This window comes from Nuphar pumila, chromosome 11, assembly GCF_984573655.1.
Source record: "Nuphar pumila chromosome 11, dmNupPumi1.hap1.1, whole genome shotgun sequence".
NCBI lineage: Eukaryota > Viridiplantae > Streptophyta > Magnoliopsida > Nymphaeales > Nymphaeaceae > Nuphar > Nuphar pumila.
Window position 1 is genome coordinate 35,556,134 of NC_143259.1, and position 11,697 is coordinate 35,567,830.

The 11,697-nt window shown below is 35.0% G+C and overlaps 1 protein-coding gene across 2 annotated transcripts in view; it reads left to right on the forward strand.

Moving 5' to 3' along the window:
• MSH4 (MUTS-like protein 4) overlaps positions 1-11,420 on the forward strand; it is a 255,757-nt gene extending 244,337 nt beyond the window's left edge. The window contains exons 22-24 of one of the 2 annotated variants that reach the window (XM_089980878.1): positions 9,977-10,112; positions 10,217-10,339; positions 11,100-11,420. In XM_089980878.1, the coding sequence (XP_089837004.1) occupies positions 9,977-10,112; positions 10,217-10,339; positions 11,100-11,270 (430 nt within the window). In that variant the 3' untranslated portion in view covers positions 11,271-11,420. The remainder of the gene's footprint in view (positions 1-9,976; positions 10,113-10,216; positions 10,340-11,099) is intronic. The other variant, XM_089980879.1, reaches the window with a different exon arrangement.
• Positions 11,421-11,697: the final 277 nt, after the last annotated feature.

An 11,697-nucleotide genomic window follows, 5' to 3' on the forward strand; every position in this document is an offset into this window, starting at 1 on the left:
TTCTCGTACGCCTAAATGATACAAACTATGTGATGTGTGCATCTATAGTAAAGCACAAAATATGAAAAAAAGGCCTATGGGGTTTTGTGGATGGTTTCGAAAAGGGGCCTAAACTCATTCTCACCAAGATTGAGAATGGAAAAGAAATTGCTTTCCAAGGAGAAGAAATGTTTAGAACCGTTTGCGATTATGAAAAGAAATGGAAAGAGTGGAGGATGAGTCATTCCAAGATCATTGGATGGCTCATTAATAGTATGGGCATTCACAAATGTTCTAGCTTAGCGAAATTTGATTTCGCTAGTGATGCGTGAAAATATCTTAAAGACATGTATAGTCTTAAAGATATTGCTCACATATGTAATGTTCAAAATAAAGTTAGAACCATGATCCTAAGAGAGATAAGCATTAGGGAATATTATAATGTAGTCTCTTTCTTTTGGGATGAATTGGCTCTTCTTGAGCCAAAATGACATTGTCCCCAAGATGTAGAACTCCGTGAGAATCAAATTAAAAGAGAGCATTTCTACCAATTTGTCAATGAGATTAGATCCGAATTTGAAGGCACTAAGTCAGCCCTCCTTCATAGAGGAGGTGTACCATTCATAGTAGAAACCCTTGAGGAGTTAACTATGGAGGAAAATATGTTGAAGAAACCATCCGGTCCAAAAGAAGAGGAATCCATGCTTGCTATGTCAAAGCTCGATAATCATACTGAGAGCTATAAACTTCCTCATTTTGTGAAAAATAAGACTGAAATAAACTCTAACTATGAAAGAAGTGACAAAAGAAGGGATCATGAATACAAAAAAGGTGACAAAATTATATGCTACCATTGCTATCAACCGAGACATATCAAACCTTTTTGTCCCAAAAGAAAGAGAAAAGATCATAGAGATGATAAAATAGTAGCTTTAGTTGAAAGCCATAATGTAGATGACTCCAAGTGTATCGGCTCGCTATCCTTGGCCCAACTAATGGAGGCACTACAACCAATGCTCAAAGCTCAAGGCTCAAACTTCTTCCTTCTCGAGAGTTGCCATATCTACAAGTGGGTACCCCAGTAAGACTTCTTGGATACTTGACTCCGGTGCCTCTTTTCATATGACTCCAAATGAGTTCATACTATCCAAATGCCAAATATTTCTTATGTTTCAATGCATTGATGATCTCTAGAGTATCAGCTCGTTTTTCATCTGAAAGTCCTGACCGTTCAATGATCTTTGTTGTATACTTAGTCTACGATAACAAATAACTACGAGGTGAGTAAGTCACTTCTATTCCAAGAAAATATCGTAAAAAACCAAGGTCTGTCATATCAAAGTTATCTTTGAGCACATTTTTGATATGACTAACTTACTGATTATCACCTCATATGATAATCATATCATCAACGTAGAGAAGTAATATCACCATTCCTTCATTAGAAGACTTGACAAATAATATAGTGTCAGTATAACAAGATTTAAAGTAAAGTTGTGTCATGACACTACTAAATCGATCATACCAAACCTTGGGGGGCTTGCTTTAAACAATACAATGCTTTTCATAACCAATTTTTTTTTTATGTGCTCAATTTAAACTTGGCGGGGGATCCATGTAAACTTTCTCATTGAGATTACCATTCAAAAATGTATTTTTTACATCCATTTGAAAGATTGACCATTTTTTAATTGATGCTATATAAATAAAGGTTCTAACAGTGGTCATTCGAGCTACTGGAGCAAATCTCTCATCATAGTCTATTCCGTATTCTTGAATATATCTTTTGGCTACCAACCTAGCTTTATATCTTTCTAATGTCCTATTACTTCTAGTTTTTATCTTATAGACCTATCTACGTCCTATAGTTTTTCTTCCTTTAGTTAATGTTTGAATTTTCCAAGTTTTTGCCTTTTCTAAAGCTTCTAATTCATCATTCATTGCTTTAATCCATTTTTGATGATTTTTAGCATTATGATAAGATGACAGTTCTACATATGAGTGTATAGCCATTAGACAAGCTTTATATTTAGGTTCAAAAGAGTCATAAGATACAAATCTGCTAGGAGCCTTTGAAATTCTCAAGGATTTTCTAATACTAGAGGAATTTATATCTTAATTTTTATAATATCTTTCTAAAGCACATGGTGGATGGTCTTCGGTACGTCGAGTGCATGTTTGAATTTCATTATCAGATAGGTCTATATTATCAAGACCCTCATTCACATTCTCATGTGCATCATGAGTGTCCTTATTGTCACTCTCGTGCATATCATGAATGTTATCACATCTTTTATGCTCATTGATACAAGGTTTTAAAACCCGTGACTCGGGACTCGACTCGTGACTCGGCGAGTCAACTTGGTGACTCGGACCGAGTTTTGTTAACTTTTGATTTTAATAGAAAATAATATATAATTTGTCTCAAACCATGTTTTTCAGTAAACAAGAGATGATAAACTCATATACAGGGGCTCATGTTAAGCAAAATATGTCTGTAGTTGGGACTTTTTAAAATGGTCCATGCTTGGTCTGTACTGAAGTTGATGAGACCTGACCAACTCATAAATGTTGTAATGGCCAGTTCACCAGGTTCTACCTTTTGTAGGCCCAATCCACTTCAAAATCAGAGTTTGATCCTGGCTCAGAAAATATTGGACTTCTGCTTTATGAAACATGCCCACATATCAAAAGTAACCATGTACAATATAGAATTACACTTTTAAGCTGCATTAGGATGACTGCCAGAAAAAATTGGCCACAATATCTGATTATGCAGAATAGACTCACAAGGAAATCATCTAATAAAAGACAATATTGAATAGCAGAATGAGGGGCCGAGGCTTATAGTTTTTTAGATGAAACTATGAAGGATATCCAATGTTCTTTGTAAGAGAAATTCAGCCATACTATAGGCTCAAGAATCACAGTCTTGCTCATGTAGTGTACACTTCCAACTACACATAGCTAAAGACAAGTTCTTTTCAAAGTCATGATCCTATTCAATCATAAAAAATAAATTAACATTATAGCCATTTCAGTAATTTGAAAAATAGAAAGATATTTGAGAGAAAGATATTTGAGAGAAATATGGGTTACATACTATGTGTGAGAAAATCCATAACAAAATCAAAGAAGAAATTCTCAAGACAATTGATCAAATTATACAAGCCAATTAATTATTCCCTATTGACGCAAGAAACCATTTTTTTTTATTCTGAAATACCCAAAAAATCAAATTTCAAACATCCCAGAACTCGCCCGAGTCAGGCCGAGTCAAGCTCGAGTTTTGGCAAACCGAGTTTGCCTTGCCGGGTTGACTCGCTGGAGGGTCGAGCCGAGTCAACAAGTTGACTCGACGAGTTTTAAAACACTGCATTGATAAGGTCGAAGAGAAATGAATAGTCACAATGCTTTTGGATTTTCTCTTTACCAAATCCATTTTCGTTTTTAAGAAAAATAACATTTCTTGAAACATATAATTTGTTTCTTTTAATTTCATAACATCTATATCCCTTTTGATTTTCGGCATAACCTAGAAAAATACAAGGAATTGCTTTTGAGGAAAGTTTGTCACTTTTGTTGGTAAGAACAAAGCATTTCCAATCAAATACTCCCAACCTTTTATAATCGGGGGATGTTTTAAATAATTTTTTAATAAGAGAAATATTTTCAATGGTTTTTGAAGGCATCCTATTTATCAAATAAATCGTCGTAAGAGCAGCTTCGACCCAAAATATTTTTGGAACATTTCTTGATATAAGAAGTGTTCTAGTAGTCTCAACAATATGTTTATGCTTTCTTTCAGCTAGTCCATTTTGTTGAGGAGTATAAGGACATGTTTTTTTTGTGTGTGGCCTGGTTTTGGTTAGGGGATGTTAGCATAAAATGGATCAGGAAGTGCCACTTACCGAAAGTGAATATGGATAATCCAGATGAAGCTTTGGTGGAAGTGGATTATCGTCCTTCTCCTCAGTCAATTGATACCCTCGATGAGCCCAGGTTGTCGGATCGAAATGTGAGTAAGACCCTTGAACTCCAGAGAGAATGAGAAAGTGATAATATGTATGTTGCTCTTAACACACTACCATGGGTGTCCTATTTATAGTGGAAGATCTATATAGGTTATGATTAACACATTGATGGACAAGTACATGACTTCTTCATATTCACATAACTGTCCTACAACCATAACCCCCATGATCTGAACAACCCTTTGATGTTCTTGGATCAATACAGGTCACATCGGGTTGGATCCAATCTAAAAAACCAACATTCTCCGACTTGACCCATTGACACGAAAAAGCATAATATTGAGGTTCTTTACCGCTCTCTCGATGCAATTTGCATGTGGGTTCACATGCTATACTGAATCACAAGAACAAGAACAAATCATACGAGTCATGAAGATGAACATCTCTATATGAGATGTCATATTTTTATGTACTACAATATCATTCATTTTAAGTGTTTAGCATGTTAAGAGTACCTTTATGAATAGGCTAGTCTCTGACCCATTCTTTTGGTCCTTTTAATATTGTTATTCTATTATTCTTTCTTCACAAACGAATGACACTTTACACATAATCAACAATATACAAAATCATAGAGAATCAATGTAGTTTCATAAATGTGATTATATAAAGCCATAATGTATTGGCATACATCACAAGCAATCAAATAGACACATCCTCATTGCATATTGGGATTACAATTCCGATACTAGCCCTTTAGTAAGAGAATCTTTAATCATTTTTTTGTTCTAATTGTATCAATACACACTAAATTATTCTCTATTTTTTCTTTAACAACAAAGTACTTTAATTTTATGTATCTACACGAAGTGGTGCTCTTGTTATCATTAGAGAACGATACAATAACTTCATTATTACAAAAGATCTTCAGTGGCCTCTTAATATAATCAACAATACCAAGACTCATAATGATGTTTCTAATCCATATGGCATGTCTCGTATAGAGCAATAAATTTTTCATATATGGTGTGAGTTGCAGTTATAGACTACTTTCTGCTTCTCTATAAGACAACACCACCTACTAATAGGAAGACGTATCCTGTATTAGACATTCTACTGTCGAGACATCCTCCTAAATTCACATTTGAGTATCCAACAACCTCAAGGTGGTCTACCTTTCTATAGGTCAACATATAGTCCTTTGTTCCTTGCAAGTAGTGCATGACATTTTTTGCAGCCTTTTAATGTGTAATGTTTGGATTAGATTGATATCTACCATGCATCCCAATATCAAATGTGATGTCAGGTTATGTGCAGGTTTGCGCATGTTGCAAACTCCCAATCGTCGAAGCAAACAAGATGCATGCCATCTGAACATTTTCAATATCATCATGAGGATAGTCCTTTAAGCTCAATTTATCCCTTTTTACTATGAGTGTTGAACCTGGAGAACAATGTCTCATCTTATATCTTTTAAGAACTTTAAAAATATAGGATTTCTAAGAGAGATCGTGTAGACCCTTAGTTTTATTATAATGGACCCCGATTCCAAGGACATAAGTAGCATCACCCATGTCCATATCAAAATAAGAGAAAATAAATTATTTTGTTTAATGTAGTAAACCTAAATCATTAGTTATAAGAAGAATATCATCATCATACATAACCAAGATTATGAACTTACTCCTACTAGCCTTAAGGTATATACATTGATCACTAACATTTTCAATGAATTCAAAATTCAAAATCACCTGATTAAACTTTTTATACCATTGGCAGGAGACTTGTTTAAGTCCATAGATTGATTTCTTCAATTTGCAAACTAAATTGTTCGAGTCATCTACACTGAAACTATGAGGTTTTTGCACATATGCCTCCTCTTCTAGATCCCCATTCATGAAAGTTGGTTTTATATCCATTTGATGTAGCTCTAAATTAAAATAAACTATAAGGGTCATGATTATTCTCAACGATTCTTTAGTTGAGACAAGAAAAAATATTTTATTATAATAAATCCCTTTCATCTTACTAAATCCCTTTACAACAAACCTAGCCTTGTACCTCTTTCCTCGCCCTTTAGAGTCTATTTTGGCCTTAAAAACTCTGTTACAACCTGCAGGTCTGACTCTATCAGGTCGATGTACTAGATCTTACACTTGATTCTTTGCTATGGAGTCAAACACTTCTTTTATGGCATTGATCCAATGTATCAATCTATCACTATCAATGACTTCTGTAAAGGTTAAGGGATCATCATCAATATCTATAAAATTGTTGGGCTTTTGTAAATACACCACATAATCAAGATAAATAACAAATTTCTTGATCCTCGTGGACCTTTATATAGGTGCTACTGGTGGTTTAAATTGAACTTGTGCATCCTGTTGATATTGTATATCTTCATCAACAACTTTTTCTACTTGGAATTGATGTTCATTGACTTGATTTTCTCTAACATCAACCAAAGGGACAATGATCGAGAAAACTAAGTTTTTTTCTTTTGCAAGTAGAGAAACTGAATAGTGCAATTCCTCAAATGCAAGACTTTGAGATGCATCTATCACAATAAAACTATTTTGAAGAAATCATATTTCATTTATTTCACTATTTATAGTATATAAGATGGACAATAAACCTAAAACCCTTTAATCTTTTTGGATAACCAATGAAAAATTCACTCATCATAGGATCAAAAGCTTTTATATGTGAGTTATATAATTTAGCTTCACTCAAACATCTTCATGTGCATATATATGATAAGAAAGGTTAGCTTCACCCCATAAGGTTAAGGAAAGGTTTTACTGATTTAACATCACTCAAATCATTTTCTTAAGCGTATGGTTTCTCCTTTCAGTTATACCATTATGGTAGGCACTATCAGACATGGTGTATTGAGGCACAATGCCTTCTTCTTTTAGAAACTGTGGTAATGGCCCTTTTTTTTGTAGTCAAGATAATTTTTGAACTCCTTTGACACAAATTCACCTCCAAAACCAGTTTTAAAGATTTTAATATTTGTTTTAAATTGAGTCTTTGTATAGCAATGAAATTTTTTGAAACAATCAAATACTTCAGATTTGTGTTTAAGAAAATATATTCAAGAGTTTCTACTATAATCTTCCACAAACACAACATAATAAGATACTTCTCCTTTTGATATAACCGGAGTCTGTCCCCATAATTCGAATGTACCAGCTCAAATGAATTTTTAGATATAAAATGACTAGGCTCAAAGGGTAAGAATTTCATTTTACAAAGAATGGAATATTTACAAATAAAATCCCTTTCTTTATAACTTATATGAAATGAAAACAAATGTAATTTAGACACATTAGGATGTCCTAGTCTTTTGTGCCAATTTTCTATATCTTTATTTTTCACAAAATTACAAAAAATATGTTTTGATAATTCAAGATTGTCCATAACGTAGAGATCTCCTCTTTTATGGCCTCGCCGAATCGGCTTCCCGGACTGGAGATCCTGTATCAAACAATCATTAGATGAAAACAAAATTTTATATCCATCCGCAATTTGAGAAACGAATAAGATGTTTAAATTCAATTTTGATACTACTCTAATATTTGGTATAAAGAAAGTTTGTTGTTTTTGAAAAGCCCCAAAGCTTTTAATTTTTAAGGAAGTTCCATTGGCGGTTGAAACATAAGAATCATTTGAGTTAGTATGACATTCAGATAATATGGACTCATTTGGGGTCATATGGAAAGAAGCATCAGAATCAAGAATCCAAGAAGTCTTATCGGGGTCAACACTTGTGGATATGGCCGCATCCGAGAAGGAAGAAACTTGATTTTTAAACATTGGTTGTAGTACCTCCATGAGTTGTGCCAAAGATAATGAGCCGCTGCATTTGGAATCGTCTACACCATTTTTTTCAAAAGATGGTCCCAGCGAAGTCACCTTCTTATCATCGCTTTGATCTTCTTTCCTTCTTTTGGGGCAAAAAGGCTTTGATATGTCCCGGCTCATAGCAATGATAATATATTATTTTGCCACTTTTCTTGTATTCATGATCACCTCTTTTATCATTTTGACTTCTTCCATAATCATTGAAATTTTTTCCATTCTCATAATTTCTTACAAAGTGAGGAGGATTATAACTCTTACTGTGATTTCTGCGTTTTGACATAGGAAGCATGGATTCTTCATCTTTTAAAGAGAATAATTTTTTCAACCTATTTTCCTCAATAGTTAACTCTTCAAGAGTTTCAACTATGGTAGGTACACCTCTTTTATGAAGAATGACTGATTTGGTTCCTTCAAATTCGGGTCTAAGCCCATTAACAAATTGATAAAAATGCTTCGTTCTTATTTGTTTTTCAGAGAGTTTTATATATTGGGGGCAATGCCATTTTGGCTCTGGAAGAGTCAATTCATTCCAAAGAAGAGAGAGGGCATTGTAATATTTTCTAATGCTTATCTCTTCTTGGGTCATAGTTTTCACCTTATTTTGCACATTGCATATGTGAGCAATATCCTTGAGACTATACATATCTTTAAGATATTTTCATGCATCACTAGCAAAATCAAATTTTGCTAAGCTAAATCATTTTTTTATGTCAATACTATTGATGAGCCATCCAATTATTTTTGAATGACCCATCCTCTACTCTTTTCATTTTTTCTCATATTCGATGACGGCCTTAAACATTTCTTCTCCTTGAAGAGCTACTTACTTTCCATTTTCAATCTTAGTGAGTATAAGTTTGGGCTCTCTTTTGGTCCCATCAACCAAACCCCATAGACCCTTTTTCTATATTTTATGTTTCACTATGGATGCCCACATCACATAGTTAGTACCATTGAGTCTTACGGGAATGGAGATGATCACTTCTCTTTCACCCTCCATTTTTACAATAATGAGAGAGAGAGAGAATGAAAAAAGAAGGTAGCAAGAATTTTGTTGAGGAGATCTTTGATGGTGCGCTTCCCGATGCAATGCTCCCACAAACCGATGCTCCACCAATTTCACGATCCTCCTCTTGACCTTTCCGAATGAACAACAACCCGAGCACCAAAGCTTTTATACCATGTAATGAAACAAGAACAAAAGCAAAACAAGTCTCTTATGGACCTACAATAATACAATCAACCAATAAGAACTAATTGATTGATCCAACCACCCTCACAAGGGTAAAAAATAAAGGTTTTTGTATTCTACAATATGCTTGGGCTTGAAGCCCTATTTATAACAGCAAAGGAATAGGGCTGCTCCCAACGGCCATTGGGAGCATCTCCTACAGCTAGTTGGAGCTGTCCCATTCAAAACTGCCAAAGCAAAAAAGCAAAAAAACAGAAAAAATAATAATTATACAGTCAGCCCCTAATGGGCTGACTTCTATTACAAACTGAAATGACTGAAATACCCTTCCCTTGATAGGGTATTTTGGTTTACATAATATATACATACATATATATATATATGCATATATCTATATGTATATGTATAAATATATATTAGAAGCTTGTCTTAACACTCCCTACCTAGGGTCATAGGTCAGGCTTGCTTGAGAGGAATATGATAGAAGAACAATTTATAAAAGTATGGTTCTTTACAATCAATATCTGGTGCTTGGAGGATAGAAGAATAATTTATAGGAGTATGGTTCTTTACAATCAATATCTGGTGTTTGGAGGCTAAATACTTAAGGTCATGTCTATCATGCTTTGAACAAGTTCAATGATGTATTGTATGTCATGGCTTTCACCTTTCAAAGGACTTCAGTTTAATTCGCCAAATTGCTTAAGGGTCGTGGCTGTTGTCCTTTGAACAAGTTCAGTGATGCATGTCATGCTTTTCTCCTTTTTAAGGCATCCGCTTCAGTTCGTTTTATATTCTTAGTCATCAGTATCACATTTTGTTATGGTGAATTGATGTCTTTGGCTTTATTTTTCTTTTTAGTTGATGAACAATTGTTGGGAATTCTTGATCAGAGCAAACCTCTCTTGTTCATCAAATGGAAAATACTTGACGGTTTTTTGAGTTCTTATCGTGACTTGTGCAGAATTGTGTGTTTTGCTGTCAGTTATACTATATTTGCTACACACATGGAGAACCTCACTGAACTGGCAACCCTCTATCCAAATGTCAAGGTTTTGCATTTTCAAGTTGATGTGAAGAATGATAGATTAGATTTTCAGGTTCCATTCTGACCTTTTATCATTACTATCGTTTTGCTGTTATGATTGTATAAGGTTCTCTCATTGTGGCTACCATCTGAATGGCATTATGGTTTGAAAACCAGTTCCGACTAATGGATGGGCCTCACCATGTGCCACACTATGGCCTTGTGTTGGCTGGGGTTGCTGGATTACCGAGTTCAGTGATTGAGGCAGCCAGAAGCATAACCGCAAAGATGGTGAAGAAGGTAGTGTTTCACAAGTTTGGTTTGTACTGAAGTCCAGTCTTTCAGAGAACCATTGGTTGAAAACTCAACATAGACTTGAGTCAGATCTTTTGAGTCTGTGATAGCTCTTTCCTTTCACTTGGTGGATCATTGTCTCTTCTTTGCTTGGTTTGTCGTCTCAGCTACTGGATTAGGCAGATTCAACCTATTGAGTTAGACCACGATCCAGATTATTATGCTGCATCCACGGTTTTTTCGTAAAACAGCAGATTACTCCGACAAAATTTGATCCCAATCCCTGCCAATTCCTCAAACCCAACTCATGTCTTTAGTGGAATTGGAATCCATTTCCACCAATCCTTTGTCCATTTTCCAGCTACAAAGAGAAAACTAGTGGCCTTTAATTTCTACTAAATTCTCAGTTACGGAGCTCTGCTGTTGTCTGCTACATTCAAATGGGTCTGAGGTTGAATCATCTTGTTTCAATATGTGAGTTTCATGGAATCTGAATCCAATTTCACTAAATCCTTTGGACATCTTTCGGCCAAAAGGAGGAACTTTGTGGAATTAGATTTCAATTTCATAGAATTCTCAGAATTCATGCACAACCTAATGGTCTGCTTGGGTCCGAGAAATCATTGGAATGATAATCTATTTCCAGTTGCAGACTGAAAGTGGCTGAAGAATTCAGTGATATCAGATTCCAATTCCAATAAATTTTTCACGAATCAAGACACAAGCTTAGATTGTTTGAATTATTTTGCCCACTGTTAATTGACAGGAAGCACTGAGGATGGAACTGAACTGCATGCAGTATCACCCGATTCGGATGGATTATCGAGTTGTGCAAAGGCTGATATGCTTGAAGTACTCGAATCATGATGAGCATGGGATCCGGAACGCATTGCAGAATCTAAAGGAAAGTTATATTAATGGGAAGCTCTCCGGTTGAAACTAATAAAACTATAGACAAGCTTTTTATTTCGTGTAATGATAAATAGCCGGTTAGGCTCGTCTCATTTTCTTGGTATAAAAAGCATTGAATCTATGTTGAAATCTGTCGAGAGAGAACAATTGCAGCATTAACGCTATCGGTAATTTTTGCCGCCCGGCAAGTCTGTTAACATCCAGCTAGAACCAGATCGGGGTAGTTGCTAGAATATGCTTTTCTCGTGAATCCAACCTTGCAGATGTGTTTGGCACGGTCCGTTTGCTAGGAATTGAATGGGTCGTGCATTTTTTTATGAAAAAAATAAGATCTTTTAGATGCTCGAATATTTATGAGAATTCTGACCCGTGGATTTTCAAGCCTTAAACTTCATGGATCCTGCTTATGCGTCGTAATCGACCGATCGAGAGGCCGGTTTCAATAAAGCCAA